At 36.1% G+C, this 16,881-nt stretch overlaps 2 protein-coding genes across 8 annotated transcripts; one reads left to right on the plus strand and one right to left on the minus strand.

Annotated features, from left to right (window-relative positions):
- Positions 1-4,268: 4,268 nt before the first annotated feature.
- LOC140871827 (uncharacterized) lies at positions 4,269-7,669 on the plus strand. 6 transcript variants are annotated; one of them, XM_073274559.1, is made up of 6 exons: positions 4,269-4,546; positions 5,002-5,147; positions 5,588-5,805; positions 6,089-6,701; positions 6,807-7,322; positions 7,399-7,669. In XM_073274559.1, exons 1-6 carry the CDS (start codon positions 4,377-4,379, stop codon positions 7,491-7,493), a joined length of 1,758 nt encoding a protein of 585 aa, XP_073130660.1. In that variant the 5' UTR covers positions 4,269-4,376; the 3' UTR covers positions 7,494-7,669. The 6 variants fall into 6 exon arrangements, with proteins under 6 accessions (XP_073130660.1, XP_073130659.1, XP_073130662.1 ...); XM_073274558.1 differs by having other exon boundaries at positions 5,002-5,156; positions 7,399-7,668; XM_073274563.1 differs by lacking the exon at positions 4,269-4,546 and adding an exon at positions 5,470-5,511 and having other exon boundaries at positions 5,056-5,156.
- A 1,615-nt stretch (positions 7,670-9,284) lies between these two features.
- LOC140871532 (uncharacterized) lies at positions 9,285-16,377 on the minus strand. Of its 2 annotated transcripts, none has more exons than XM_073274071.1 (6): positions 16,303-16,377; positions 15,017-16,170; positions 12,746-13,877; positions 10,587-11,982; positions 10,416-10,496; positions 9,285-9,886 (listed from the first exon to the last, which is right to left on the minus strand). In XM_073274071.1, the coding sequence occupies exons 2-6, from the start codon at positions 15,795-15,797 to the stop codon at positions 9,338-9,340; spliced, it is 3,939 nt and encodes a 1,312-aa protein (XP_073130172.1). In that variant the 5' UTR covers positions 15,798-16,170; positions 16,303-16,377; the 3' UTR covers positions 9,285-9,337. The 2 variants fall into 2 exon arrangements, with proteins under 2 accessions (XP_073130172.1, XP_073130173.1); XM_073274072.1 differs by having other exon boundaries at positions 15,017-15,836; positions 16,043-16,360.
- Positions 16,378-16,881: the final 504 nt, after the last annotated feature.

The raw sequence follows: 16,881 nt of genomic DNA on the forward strand, positions 1-16,881 counted from the left end.
CGCACATAATCCAACTTTATATTTCCCTTAGCGATGTTGGATTAGACCTTATCAACTTTGAATCCGTCAAACTTGTTAATATTGCCACCGTTTCTTCTTCTGTCGACACCCACTATCTCAAAACTCGACTCGAGTTTGATTTTTATGTTCTTATAACATATTCGTCGTCTCTTATAATGTTATGAGATCGACAGAAAATAGTTATGATTGTTGATTGAGAGTTAGAGAACATATATACATAATAAGCTATTGGCATAGCCGCACGAAAGGCCAAGAGATATGCTTATCGGAGCACCCGGAGTATGTGACCGACCAATTCTGACCAAGATTGGTCTGAAATTCGACTTAAGCAAGTCACGCTCACACATAAATCAAGTCTTTTCAGTGTAAAACCATACTCTTCATTTTCATCTCCTATGCACGTAGGCACGAAAAAAAGAGTGAATGTCTCTTGACTGAATTATGTTACACCTTAAAATAACGAATTACATATAAACTAACCTATTTTAACTCTTTCCTATAAATGTGTGATAAATCCTACTTTATGTACACATCTCATCCAAATAAATGACATGTTTTGAAACTCATCACACGAGTCATTCAATTCCAAAGATCTCAAGATCGAATGCTCGTATAATAAATGGGTTCACGAAATATTGTTTTACCATTTAAATCGTTTTCGTTAAATAAACTAGTGGGATTTTATCATATTGTCTTCAATCAGTCAATTAGTCTAGTGTGTATACATATCGATATTTATTTTAATACATCACATATTGGTGTTGGAGCACTTTAGAAAACAGGCCAATACCCTTGAAAAGATCAAAAGTTGGGCAAAACAATGATTTGAAACACTAACATAGTACATGATTATTCAAAAAAATTTAAGTATGCACGAGATGTCATATGATAAATTATCTCTACAAAAATGATTGCTTGTTTTCATCATTAACTACGTCATGATTACGGCATATAACTTTCATACTCCAAACCAAATCAACGAGTTCCAAACAATCAACCACTGATTCTGAATGGGATAAGACTTTTGTATAGAATTCATGAAAAGAAAACCAAAATGGATTTTTATTTTATTTTGTTTTCTCGAGGACCACATATTGGGAGTTGGGAGGCCATAATTGAGCAGAAATAAATGTGTAAAGGTGATATTTGAATTAAGATGGGCAGCTGTTTTTGAGGAATAGCTCGTGATGAGGTCCATTCCTTTTCCCCAATTTGTCTAAAAAGGCTTTGGTGTTTGCATGTGACACCACAACCTAACTCATCTCTAAAGTCAACTCCAAATCTATCTCCTCACCATCCTTTTTTCAGCATCTTTCTTCATATTTTTTTCTCTCAACTTATTAATCATGTTTCTCCTCTAGTGGTTTGTAGTTAAAGATACGACTCGAACTTTTCAAATCTTGCATAGCACAAGCGTTTTGTGTGTGTGTGTGTGTTTTTTTTTTGAAATGTTTTCTCGAAAAGATTTGTTATGACTATCTAGCAATCTACTTTGAAACTCATGAGAGTCGACCGTGCGAGCAACAACGGAGGGGCTAAAATTTTAAGTTTTGAAATCTTTTTAACTTTTTGAATCGAGTTACTTGGTCTAATATCAAATTAATCTTAGATTTTATAAATTAGTATATAAATAGTTTTCTTAAAAAAAATTAGGCCAGCCCGGGTGGCCGAACATGGGGCTCCGCCGAACCGCCACTACATTCGAGCTTGATTATGATACCGATTTTTAAATCGAGTGTCTGTTGTTTTACCAAAAGTTATAATTGATAATAACAGTTCATTCAAATCTTACAAACTGTAGATCGGCCCAAACAACACATTTCAATTGTTTTATCAACTAGAAAATTATTGCAACCAAATTAAAATTTGGATTAATGATTTTTTTTGTCGATTAATAAATCTTTTTTTAATAATATTTGAGTCTTGAATTTAAGATCTCGTCTTAAACTCTGGACTAGAGGTGCAAATGAACCGAACCGGTTTGTGAGATTTACGAGTCCGCTCGATAAATATTTTATTCGTATTCGAACTTATCGAACTCGAGCCGAGTTCGAACATGTTTGAACTTTTTTTTCGAGCCGAGCTCGAGCCAAAATTATTTTGTTCGATAGTTCGCAAGTCTTAATATTTAATTAATATAATATAATTATATAATAAATATATATACATTTCGAACCTTTCCGAACATTTCTAGCCTTTCGAACCATAACTCCGAGCAATAGTTCACGAATAGGTTCGAATGTTTCGAGCCGAACTCGAGCCAAAATATTTGAAATTATCGAGTTTCGAACCGAGCTCGAACTCGAATATACTCTTATCGAGCCGAATTCGAGCTTTAAAAATTTACCATTATTCGGCTCGATTCGATTCATTTGCACCCCTACTCTGGACATAGTTGGTTATAAGTCATCTAAAATTTTACTTGAATTAGACTTATTCATTAAAATCAAACTAAATTCGTTTGGATATAGAAGAACAAAATTAAATTCCAATGAAAATTGAGAAGGACTAGAACGTGGAGTACAACTTAAATCAGGCCCGCCAATTTGAAATGGCACAAAAGTAATAATGTTGAAAAATGGGGTCGATTGAGTAAAGTCATATTCGAAAAGGTATGATTTGGCCTCTTGTAAAGACTTTTGCGTCTGATCCCATGCAGTGGTGGTCCCAATGCACCTGTCACTGCCTAGCCCCACCGACAGTCCACGTGTCGTTTCGTTAATTAAGCTGTTGCGTTGTTTACTTGATTATTGATTTTTTTAATCGTGTCATTTTTCTCGGCCACCACCCATCTCCAATCCAATAATTTCATTAAATCATCCGCTGGGCATAGCGAGCTGGTAAGGCCTGCAGTAACGTGGAAAGAAATTCTCCAGCGTTGTGGGTTTGATTTTCATGTGAAACATATTTTTCATTGAAAATTTGAGGGTATGCTTTGGGGGTTGGACCATATTGTTCTCTCTCTCAGGTCCCTGCCTACTTGTGCACATCTCTCGATTTAACCCCGCATGAGCCAATGAGCCTCTTACTCATGTGAGATAGAGTCCTCTTCGGGTCAACCCTTTTAATAATTCAATTAAATCGTTTCAGTTCGGTTCAGACAAATACTTACAAAATATTTTTATAAAAATGTTTATATCAATTGTTAGTAAAAAGTTTTAGGGTTTGATTTGAGAACAAATATGTGACATCAACTATTTTATAAAAAAAACATTTTAACTTTTGATATCAATCACCGTCTTCATACCTAAAACCTTCCCCAAAAAAAAATCGTCCAATTGTTCTTTAAAAAATATATTTTGAGAAAACTTTATAAAATATATTTTTCAAAAATATTTTGCAAAATGTTATCCAAACAACATAGTTTTTTTCCCCTCAAAACCACTAAAAATGTTTTTTAAAAACATATCCAAATGAAACCCAACCATTTACATTTATAATATCCTTCGCACTTAGCTTTCTAAATAAATTTTACATATTAAGTGAAGTTTAAATAATCCATTAGTGATCAACTATTGATAACAAGGATCGTGACAATCATTTTGAAAGTCAGTAAGCCGAAAACAACAACAAAAAAGTATGTGATATTTAGATAATCTCACATGTCCTAATAAAATTTGGACTACTGAATTCAACATTAAAACCAGGATGTGGGTATTGGTAGCCCATAAATAGAGGCCCATTTACTTGATAAGAAATGTAGCCCAAATCAAATTGTCCAGACTGCCAACCGAAGACCATATTATATTATGGGCCATATTTATCATATTTTTGGTTTTATTATCTTTTTAATATCAATTAAAAAGAATCGACTGAAATTTGATTACACGAAGCATTTTTTTAGAACGCCTGATTTGATTATTGTTTTGAATTGTATTATATATATTGTTTACAATTTGAAATATCAATTAAATTGTATATTTATGATAATTCTATATTTTGTTATTTGACTTAAAATAATTAAAATTGTAGTAAAATTTTAAAAAAAAGTTTTTTTTCACATAAACTCGTATTAATCTCGATAATTTTTTTTATGAGGTGGAACTCACAATCATTATATCCCGAACTAATGCAATAACGTACAAACTTTAGTCAAATAAATCTCACTAAACAAGTCATACATATTAGTCCAAAAAATTGTGAGTAAGATAATCGAATTTGTGACATCTGCTCCACCAAGTTCGAACATCGATAGAACCTTATTTTACTTGCACTAAAAAACAATTGGAATTTTAACTGGAAAAAAATATGATAAAAGGGCAGAGTACTTGATCTCCAAGCAAAAATAGAGATTAGATTTCATACATAGCGATCGAGCCAGGGAAACCTTGAATCTCAGCACACAGCCACCAGTAATGGAGAGCCACCTCGTCAATTTGTGCATCGAGGCGGCCACTGAGAGCGCCGCCGCCGTGGATAAGTGGCGGAGGCAGCGGAGAACTCTGGAGCGCATGCCGTTTCAACTCGGAGAGGCCCTCCTTCACCGAATCGTCCGCCGTCGCATCCTGTTCCCTTCTCTACTTGAGTATGTCTTCAAACTAGCCAAGTTCTTTTGGTAATCATGGGGCGAATGCGAAGTTCTTTACATTTCACGATTGCAGTTTGTGCGTATCCAGATTACCGATAATAGATATATAGCTGTGATTACTATTTAGATGCAAGCCTTGCAATGGTTTAGAAGTAGATTGATCCTCGGCGTTTGAATTAATTAACATGTCGTGTTCTTGGGTCTGCATTCAATCTGCTGTTTGGTCAAAACCCATTAAAATTTGGAAGTGTAAATATTTTACCTGTGAGCATTTCTGTTGGGGATGCAATATTAGCAGTGATAGCTGACATGTTTGGCTATCGTTGATTAGATGCTACATTTGAAATCATTGTTTTTGCTATTAACATGTTTACAGACTGGATTGCTTTCTTGGTTCAGTTGTATCATGTATGTTGCATTTTTATGTTACCGATATGTGTTTCCATCTCCAGAGTTTTCAAATACAGTGTGGCAGAAATTGATTTGAGAGGCGAGAACCGCGTGGATGCAGAATGGATGGCATACTTGGGAGCCTTCCAGTACTTGTCTTCTCTGTTTCTTTCAGACTGCCATAAAATCAATAATTCAGCACTTTGGTGTATGACAGGTTTACAATTGATTCATTATTGGTACTTAATTTGCCACCTTATAAATATCTGTACTTTCCATTTGTTCATCTGTCGATAAATAGAATGTTTCTTTGGTTCATGGTAAATGGCAGGCATCATGGTTGTATTGTTGGGCATTCTGTTGTTATAAGCTTAACTGTTTAAGGGGCTTGCAATCTTAAAAGTTAAAATGAACTTCTGATTGTTTTCAAATGTATTGCGTTAGAGTTAGTGATGTCATTAACCCAACTCTCAAGCTTCTAGTCTTCTTAACAGTATTTCCCAAACTATAAGTGCCAAGTTTTTTTGTAGACATCAAGCATTGATTACACGATTTACCTGCGGCTGAACTGAGTGAGTGATTGTGGTAACACATATAGAGGTTTCATGTATTTCGGGATTTTTCAATTGCTCGATATCTTCAATTCAGGCATGCTTAGTTTGAAGGAGGTGGACCTTTCAAGATGCTCCAAGATAACGGACGCTGGCATTAAGCATCTTCTGTCCATTCCAGCCCTTGAGAAGTTGAGCATTTCTGAAACGGGTGTTACAGCAGATGGAGTTGCGCTTCTTGCTTCACTAACTAATTTGTTGGTTTTGGACCTGGGAGGGTTACCTGTCACAGATTCAGCTCTGGGTTCTCTTCAGGTAGGAAATTTTCTCTCAGTCTCTCACCGCCCCCCAGCTTGCTGCTAGTAATGGAGATTGATGTTTTTATGAACTTTTAACACGTTCCTTTGCTAATGGATCTGAACTTAATTTTGGTGCAATTGTGGTGTGATGGTCCTGTGAGCCTTTCATGCGGCAAACATAAAGTGGACACGTTAATTCAGATGTGTTACTCTATTTGTTTATACTCAAAATTTTCTTGTTTTAATGATTTTTTGTCAAATGTGTAAGTTGGTCCAGTCTAATTTAAACACTTTTTTAGGTTCTCACAAAATTGGAACACCTAGACCTTTGGGGGAGTGAAGTGTCTAATGGAGGAGTTCTTCATCTCAAGCAGCTCCCTAAGTTGAAAAATTTAAATCTAGCTTGGACTGGTGTGACAGAGTTGCCTTATTTGTCATCTCTTGTGTGCCTGAACATGAGTAACTGCACCATACTTTCTCTATTTGAAGGGAATTATCATAAAGCTCAGTTGGAGAAACTAATAATGCATGGGGCTAAAATTACAGATGCTTACGAAGTTTTCCAGTATGTTGAAACCAATATGCTCAGTTTCTTGGATATATCCAACTGTTCCCTCGATTCATTCTGCTTTTTGCCTTCTATGGAAGCAATGACCCATTTGAATCTGGGTGATAGCTCACTGGTTGACAATTCAGTTGAACACATTGCATATATAGGAGCTAATTTACGATACTTGAATCTTTGCAACACAAGAGTAAGTTCTGAGGGGATTGGAGCATTAGCTGGTCTTGTTCCTAATCTTGAAACTATACTGTTGGCCGGCACACTCGTTGATGATACAGCTGTCCTATATATTAGCATGATGCCATCACTCAAAGTTGTCGACCTAAGCAGGACAAATGTGAAAGGAGGTAGACTCGTGTTCAGAAAACCTTATGTTCCTTTCATTTTCAAGTCATCTTTTGTTTTTTACATCGTGGAACCAATAAAGCTAATTTTTCGGACTGCTGCAACAGGTCTGATTCACCAGGAGGATAATGTTCTTAACGAGGTCCCATCATTCTCCGCTCTGCAAAATCTCAGCCATCTGGAAAAATTAGACTTGGAGGAAATACGAATTAAGGATACAGCATTGTGCCCTCTTGCTAATTTGGGCAGATTGAGCTATTTATCTTTAAGAACCGATTCTCTTACAGATGCTTGTCTTTACCTTGCATCTTGTGTTCCAAAACTGGTTCATTTCAGTGCTCGTGATGCTTTACTTACCAATGCTGGGATCGAATTATTCGTTCCTCCTCCAGAACTAGAGGTCCTTGACCTCAGGGGTTGTTGGTTATTGACAAAAGATGGTCTTTTATCTTTCTGTCAAAAACATCCTCAAATTAAAGTGAATCACGAGCTTGTGACGACACACGACAAGGAGAATTCCCGTTATTTGTCTCCTCCACCAGATATCATGAGCTCACAACCACCTAAGCGAAAGCAGGAAAAGTTGTCACTGCCAATCATTAAACCTGATGAGAGTTTCTTAGGTATGTTTCTGAAATGTATCTCGACTATCGGTGTGTATGAAGATCTCGTAACCGTTTATAATTGTTGCCTTGACAGATCAAAGATTGAAATATAACAGAGATGAATTACTCTCTATGCGATTTTCATCTGCATCAGTTTCAACTTCCAATCCCCAAGGTAATTTGATCTGACACGTCAAACATTTGGGTGCAACATTTTGCCGTGTTAGAGTGGCTTATGTTTTCTAACGGTGCTAGGCGTACACCTAGTTGTTGTATTCCACTATTGTGTATAATCAAGATTAAATGATATTTATTCTCTATCTTTGTGTTTTCTTTAAAAAAAATTATAGAAAAATAGAGTTTTAAAACTAAATTGATGATCTATTTTTATCCAATTCAGCTCCATCACTGCTTTCCTACATATTTTGAAAATAATATACATTGGATTTACCAGAGGGTTGCGCTGATGTTGGTATTAACGTAGAATTTGTTCCTTAATTGCACACTTGTTATTTTGGTTGATCGAGTCTTGACACATGGAGAAGCACATTAAAAAACCGGTGTTGATCGAGAAATAATATTCTTTTAGCTTTATCATACCGTTTGGTTTGAGTGATATGTTAAATAATACATAGATAAGTAATATAATGTATTAAAAAATAAATAAAAATGATAATTAATATAGTATTGGATTTGATTGATAGATTATAGTTTATTTAATTATTGATTAAATTTTATATAAAAATGATAAATTACTATTTTGTCTTTTTAACAATAAAATATAAATGACGAAAAGAACGTGGAATTGAATGTGACAAGTTATACATGGACTAACAATATTGCCAACCAAACAGTACCACTTGTTTTCATAATTTTTTTATGTTCATTGACATGGAATATCATCAATAGCACCAAACAATCTCGAAATTTTTAAAAAATGAAGCATTGGCTCGCCCTCCGTCACATATTTTAAAGTCGACATGTGATTCTTTAAGCAAACTTTTTTTTTAAAAAAAAACAAAATTCTATAAGCAGAAGGCTGGTGACCGCTCAATCATCTAACCGTTAGACGCCTAGATGATTTTTTTAAACGATATTTTAATTAATTAAACATATATATATATATATTTTTATAACATCTAATATTAGTCAAAATAAGTATATATTTATTCAATATTTTCATTAATATTTTTTCAATCATGCTTATTAATGTGCATATATTTCGATCAAATATGCATATATTAGTTCAATCTTTTTTTAAAAAAAAAAATTAATTAATATTTTTAATTTTATTTTTGTAAGGAAAAATAATCAAATTGTTTAAATATCAGTCTAGGCACACTATTTTTCAACCGACCCCTAAAAGGTGTATTAAACACCGTCTTTTAGAATACCGTCCATTAATCCTATCAGTAGCTCAAGGAATCATCACAACATTCCCTTTGAAAATTGAATTACATAGTAGGTGTGATTTGGAAGATAAAAATATCTAATTTAAAAATATCTAATTTAATATTAGTATATTTTTTCCTTCGTAATTTTCAGAAATTCCACTCTTTAGTTCATAAGAAATGACCAACATTCAAGTGGGTTACCTATTCAGCGTCGTTGAATTACTAACTTGAAACTTTTTACCACTATTCGAATATAAAATAGAATACGAGCAAACTTATCATTTATGCCGTCTAATGGCACCAACCATTAGTTTGAAAAGATAATAATCCGTTGAATTTTGATAAATATAATATTTTGAAATTGGAGGGAAGAAAAACAGAGATTCGCAAAAATTTTCGAAATGGTTTTTTACCTGAAACTTGAAAGAACTGCAAGGGCGTCAAGAACGCAACCGCAGCCTGCAGAGTTGATTCTGGTCGAGTGAGCCTTTGATTCCCATGTTTACCCATCTACCAGAGAAACTCACATAAAAACTGAAACAAACTTGAGAAATTACGCATTAACCACATCAGCAGCAAGCAAACGGACAAGGAAATAAAACAGATTGCCAATTTCAAAACTCAGAAATATAAATTGTCTCAATGTGTACTTTCAGGAGAATGATGTATCCGGCTTAAAATTATTGACTCAGACACAACAAACTCTGGCGTCAGCGCCTCCAAACACACATCAGAATTTAGAGGAGTACCACAACTAGTAACGCCTGATTTTACGTCCTCAATGTTATCATCATTTTTCACCTCCACAAATAAAGGTCTCTCCTCAATGATCTGATCCTTCAGTGGTAGTTCTGATGCTTCATGTTCTTTGGTAGAAACTGGCTCTTCGGATTTTACCATTGTGTTGGCCGGAGGTTGATCAAGATTTTGATGGGCAGATTCAGTATGACCTTCAGCATCTGATGAAGTATCTGAAAGAGTTAACTCCACATTCACATGTGGACGCGCGTCTTTTTCCTCTTGCATGTCACTGGTTCTAGACCGCTCCTCAGTTTTATCATCTTCTATGTTGAGATCCTCGTGATCAGACTTGGTAAAAGGTAAAGGCAGGTTGGCATTTGAAAATTTCTCCCCGCTTTTAACTTTGTCAAAGCTACCTTTTTGGCTCTCATAAAGGGATATTGCTTTCTGCAATTACAATAGAATCGAAACCAGGGAAAAATCAATATATGCACAACAATGGGTACTTGAAAATTGACATTTTAATAGAAACAGACAAGAACGAGGAAATCTCTGAAGGGTTCCATAGCAAATAATAATACTATGCATATGTCATAAAGCCTAACAGATGCTACTAAAAAGGTCTCTTTTTACTGGGTCTTCTAGCTGCTGCTTATACATCTCAATACAGATGGTGAAAGGGATCAATCATGGATTAATAGGAGAAATTACACAGATGAATCATCTATTTTAGCTCATCAGAAAAACTGCAGTATCAGCAAAACATCACATATAAATTCACCATATCCCAGAACACTAGTGTCAACAAAACTAACACTTCATTGTAAAATGATAAGTTGATGTAAGAAAAATTTTACTGATCTACAATGGGCTCCACAATTGAAATGAACTGTACGTCACAGTATTCTATATTGGAGTATGCTTTTAAAATATTCCTAAACATATAAACACACCATTCTTCAACGTCATAAAATACCTGGAAAATAGAATCATCCACAGTTTCAGATAGGGAAAATCTTAAAATTTGGTGAGGTGCTACTTTAGCTTCTATGGCCTCCTGTCATCAAAAAAGAAAATTAAAAAAAAACATTAGTTTTATGACATGAGTAAAACAATATGATAAATACATAAGACCCTGTTGTTTAACCTCGATGAATGACATTTTTAAATCATCTATATCAGAAATTATGCTCTGATCCATATCAATAACATCTCTGCACTGATTGAATAACTCAGGTTCAGTAAGATCTGCAGAAATATCAAGCTTGGAAAGGTAAGCCAGGCAAAAAGGTACATCATCCTTCTTCGAGATTTTAGTTAAATTACTAGGATCCTCGAGGTTATATATGGCAGCATCGGCAGAATTAATTTCGGATTCATAAGTGGATTGGTTGACATCATTGGTTGCTGCCTGCTCATCCGGAAATATTTGTTCATTCTGAGTTGGCTGAATGGATTGAACAGCCAATGCTTCATCCATATTCAGTGAAATGTCATTCTCTTTGTCATATGATTGCATCTCCAAGCACGCAGTATTACTTGGCCCCTTCCACAAATCTCCAGTTGTATCCCAGCCTCGACCACCAAGCAGGCTTCTAGAATGGTCCCACCCTGGCCCACCGTAACTGTGAGCCTCATCTCGAAAGACAGCATTACTTGCATCCCAAGAATGCAATGAATTACATGAATCATCAACAGGATTGTGCCATCCCACTGGGCGAACAGGGCCTGAAAATCTGTCATTGTCGGAAATGTGATAAGGAGCAGGATGGTTCGGATCCACGGGTGGTCTGATGCCAAACATTGCTGGAGCTGGAAATGGCTGCATTACTGAATGAAAACTAACAGGGGGCGGAGGATGTGGGAAAGACATGAAACCATTTGGAACAGTAGACGGCCAGCTTGGCACGCCTCTCCAAGGATTTCCTTGAATTCTTGCCAGATTAGGATTGCCGCCGCTCCTCCTATGACGGATGTTCGACTTAAATCTGCCGTCATCTTCAATCGAGCCTGACATCAAAGGGCTGTCCACCCCTGTTCTCAAAGGAGGAAGAGGTGGAAACGACTTAGAACTTCCAGATAAATGGTTATTTCGTGTAAAAGAGGAAGACATGGATAGAGTATCCACATCAGCTTGTGAATGTTCATCTCTAGGAAGCCCGTCCATGGTGAACTCACGACGTTCCCTACCTTCCTTCCCAGTGTGGTCCTTCGTATCTCGAGACCCACTACTCCTCTGCGTCATTTCTTCAATATCAATATTTCTTCTTACATCGGACCTATTAAACTGCCTCCAATCAGTATTTGAGGATGGAGACTTATTCCGTTGTTTCAATGGTGATGAACGAATGTCTGATTTTGAACGTCTTTCAGCAGATGACTCTTTCAAATGACCATCTTCTTTCTGACCGAGTTTCTCCAGTGACCGAGATGAGGTCTTGTCAGATCCTCCCGCAGCATAATCTCTGCCAGAAGTCATACTGTGTCGAAGTCTTTCTTCATCACTATATTCCCTATGCTTGTATTCGTCCTGCTTAGTGACCCTGAACAACAGCCAAAGGAAGTGCACGCATGTTTGATCAAAACAGCAAACTATATACTAAATTATTCTTTTTAACTAGCAGCATATACTACAACAGAACACGAAAATATAAGCAATAGCTACATCATTGCCTAAATTTCTTTTTTATAAGAACAAAAGGTCGCATCATAATCACATAAAGGTGTCATTGTGTCAAAGAAGATGGAAATTAACCTTCACTTGTGCTCCGGAGAAAATTCGCAAGCATATGATACCAAGGGGACTAACACACTTAACCAACCGATTCCCCACCTAAAAAAACACACACACGCACAGAGAGAGAGAGAGAGAGAGAGAGAGAGAGAGAGAGAGAGAAATGTTCCTCTTTTTATTTGAAATTGCACGTCATTATTCGTCAGCAAAAAACAATCCAATGTGGACTTTTAAAAAAGAATTGGCAGAAATTAAAGCATCAGGTGAGAAGAACCATGAAATCCTCCAATATACTCTTCAAAATAGTATTAACCTATTTGTTATGGAATCTGTTTCAATTTCAATTTCATCAAGCAACTCCAAAAATTCGAGGCAATGATTCTTTTCTCATGCACCCAACCTCATTGTAAATGGTAAAACTTTTATACAACTAATAACTTATCCTCTACAGAAAAACGAACAATAAAACAAACTCACTAGGATCGCAACCATTTCTGAGTTTTGCATCAGTATTCTAGTCAGAGTTAGTCAAAATAACAACTGGAATAATGTTACTGGACATGAATAATTACCTATAGTTATCCCTTGAAGCAAGAGTGCTTGAGCGGGGTGACCTACACTGTCTGCCATGGCTTAGATTAAGTTCAATGTCAGCATTCCTTGATGTAGATTGCCCTCTGTCAGGTACTGAGTCCATTCGTGCTTCGCTTCCACTTCTCTTTTCTGAATCAAATCTTTGATCCTTAGTACTTCGGGACCTAACATCATGATTATCCTGTTTTCCAGTAGTTCTTCTCCTACCTTGATCATCTCTATACCTACCTGTTCCATCATCATGCATTGGACTATCATCATGTGTGCTTGAATGTTTAGAATGATGATCAGTACCACAAACACCGTCATCTGAATGCCTATGGTCAGATTTGTCGCCAGAACAGTCCCTTGTAGCAATTTTACTATATTTTGCTTCTCTTGGTCTCTTCTCTCTATCAAAATCATCCGTCTGTTTGCTATCCTTATATCGACTCTCTCTTTCAAAATCTTCTCGATGCTTTTCTTCCTTGGTAATATTATCTCTACGGCTCTCTTCTCTATAATTTTTTTCCCAGTGTCTATCATCTCTATCCCCATTTTCGTAATGCCTAATATCACTATGTCGACCATTTTTTTCTCCATCATCACGACATCGATCATCCACGCGTTTGCTTTCCCTTTTACTGTCTTCACGATGCCTATAATCCCTGCGTCGATCAGCACTGTCCCGATATTTATCATCCTTCATCTTGGTATCTTTCTCTCCAACTACAAGATGCTTTTCGTCTTTATGTCTATTATCTCTATCACCATTTCCACGGTGTCTATCCTCTCTACGCTCGGCATCTTTCCCAACATCTTCTATATGCTTGAAATCCCGATGTTTATTATCGTTCTTCATTTCTTCATGGTACTTCTCATCCCTTTGCCCATCATTTTTGTGATCATCTTCGTGATACTTCTGTACATAAATTATATCCTTGGGCTTATCATCTTTGTATTTGACATCCTTGGCATGGTCACTTCTTGAGGACAATCCTCTTTCATCACCTTTTTTAAAATCATCATGATGGTTACCTCTGTCATTGGAGCTTTCTCCTCTCCTGTGTATCCTTTTATCAACTTCCTTCTCTAACTCAGGATTTTGTAACTCCACTTCTACAGGGAAATCTGCAGAAAGAAATCAAATTTACAATATAGAAATATTTAGTACACCTTCTCAGGATTGGCACCATTCCAGAAAATAACGGCACAATGTAAATCAACTAATCTTCTAGATAGATGGATTTTAAAATAGTAAAAAAACCCATATCCCTCAAAAAATAAAACTTAAGTTATCCTACTTTTGTTTATGCTATTGAATAACAACTCCACTAGAACTTATGAAGTTTCAACTTTCAACACAGAAATACAAGCCATTAGGTTGTTTAGTTGCTTCACAAACACCAACAGAAAAAGCATTTATAGAGAGAGAATTTTTTCGGTTAATGCACCATACAGATGATGAGAATTTAAACAAAAAAAAAACAGAAGAATAAGAAAAGCCTTTCAACTGACGGGAAAGGTCGATCAATAGATAAAAATAAACATATTCCTACTACGATGCAATCAAATCATAACTAAATCTAGAGGTACCTTTTCCACTTAACATGCCAAATTCATCACAAACATTAGTAAAATGAGTGGGAGGATGTTAGGAATATAGTAAGGCATCTCTTTCGTGAAACCAGATATCTTCTCTTGCTTCCAGTTCATTGATTAAATACATTCCTCAAATTTAATCTTATGTCAATTATCTGATTCTAACTCCACGGTATGAGTCCCGTATGGTTTCAAAAGGAATTGAAATGAAGAAATCAAATGAAACTATAAGATGTAACATAAAGTGCTCGAAGTGTTCAGCTAGAATCAACAGTAAAACGAGAAAACATCTAAACCGTTTCACTGGGAGTATTCTCTCCAACTTCCACCTCATTCCAAACCAGTATAAACTCCATTGACATGTCATCTTCTGTAAGAACCTGGATAACTCTAACCACCAATAACTCAAACTGACGGTCATAAATGATATTCCGTGGACAGATGCACTACTCACTAGACAGAAGTTTCTTGCTTGACCAGTGGTTCAATTGTCAACATTACCGGCTGATGCAAAAAGAACTTTCAAATTATCAAATAAACAATGATCCTTGAGTGAACCAAAATTTGTTTTTAACCACCAGAACTTCTCGACTGCACACAGAAATAAGTATGATACAACGAGAAAATGTCAATAACATGTTCATTCCACAACACAAAAGTCATCTTACCTGAGATTTCTCGAGCACGTTTAACCTTTCTCTCCACAACAAGATCCCCCGACTGTAATTCCTTCTTCTTGCCAACATCCATATCCACTAAATCTGTCTTAGCATCCCCGCGCTTACTAAGCTGGCCTAAATCCTTCTCCTTCTCCTTCTCCTTCTCCTTCTCCTTCTCCTTCTCCTTCTCCTTCTCTGCCCTGCGATCCTTGCCCTTGTATTCCTTCCCTTCTTTCTGACCGGAATAATCCCTCTCAGACTTCCTCTTAGACTCTCCTTTACTCCTGCTGTCCTCTTTTTCCACCACAACAGCTGAACTCTCCATCTCTCCAGCACTTACACTTTCATACTTTTTATCCTTATTATTATTCTTCCACTCCATTCTCGAACTTTCCCCTTTATTGTTGACTTCTTTCAATTTAGTGGCTTTGTCCCCTTTGATTTTCTCCTTCTCTACGATCCTGTCACTATAGCCTCTTTCTTCTCCACCTCCATTCCACCTGTCTACACCATCGCCGATAGCAGTTTTCTCTTTCCGCCTTTTTGATGAAAAATATTCCTCCGAGGCCTCGCCATTCGTATAAACATTCGGATCTTTACCTTCCTTGCCTTCTCGTGCCTGGGATAAAGTTTTGCGTTTCTCACCGGTAGCTGAATCGCGAGAATCCTTCCCCAAGTTCTCATCCCTACTACCTTTATCCTTCGTCCTTACATCCTCTTCGGAGTCTGGATAATCCTTTGAACTGTGTTTGCTCTGCTTATGTGATCTGTGCCTCGAACTCCTGGGCATGGCTGTAACTTCACTTCGCCTCTAACAAACTCCCAAGCCCTAAAATTCCCACAAATTGCACCACCCAACAACAAAATCAACCCAAACTTTACTTAAAATTGACCCCGCTGACCCAAAATTAAAAAAAAAAAAAAAAGGAAAGCGGACAACCACACTACTAAAAAGTAATTCACCACAGAAAAACAAAAAAATAAATAAATAATGAGAAACCCTAATTCGAGCAGTTTCCAAACCAAACTTCGCACCAATCAAATCAAAAAGCCGCCTTTAATTCCCCGTTGAAAGTGTAGAACCTGGGACGCTAAGACAAAACCGTCCACAGTCCGAAGACTTTGATCCCTCAGATCGATTGACTGCGGCGGAACAGAAATATCTAAATACACAATGAACGAAAATGCATTTAATCATCAACATGAAAAATCAAAGTGATTCCGAGAAATTTGGGGAGGAAGAACATAATTGGGAAATTCTGAGAGAGATCGGAGGCGAAAGCAAAAGGGCATGCCTTTGGGAATCGCGGATAGCTGGTCAGACCAAACGATTTGACCTCCGGAGATACGTAAGGACTTGCATTTCTACATATTTTTGATGTGTCAAATATTTATGTAAGAGGTAATGCTCTATGTACACGTTGGTTACACATAACATTTAAAATTATATGATTATCCATCTATTTGATTTAGAAAATTTTTTACAAAAATGCAATTATGATAATCATATAATTTTAAGTGTCATATATAACCCAACGTATAAGACTCCGTGTACATGTAGCATTACCCTTATGCCAAATATATATTTTTATTTTTTATGTTTTTCTTCTCTCTTTTTTTTCATTTTTGATATTTGATAAATAAATATGTTCTTTTCCCTAGATTCTCGCAAATTTTTTCCTACGGAAAAAATTTGTAAAAAAAATATTACAATTTTTTCCTACAAAAAAAAATTGTAAAAAAAATATTATGAACACATAATTTCAGAATATTCCAAAAACAAAATTGAGTTAAAAAAGATTATAACAATTGGATCTCGAACTCAAAATCTCATTTCGTGTTCGAGATTTTGATACAATATGAGTTACACTTTA

This window comes from Henckelia pumila, unplaced genomic scaffold, assembly GCF_033568475.1.
Source record: "Henckelia pumila isolate YLH828 unplaced genomic scaffold, ASM3356847v2 CTG_461:::fragment_3, whole genome shotgun sequence".
NCBI classification, from domain to species: Eukaryota; Viridiplantae; Streptophyta; class Magnoliopsida; order Lamiales; family Gesneriaceae; genus Henckelia; species Henckelia pumila.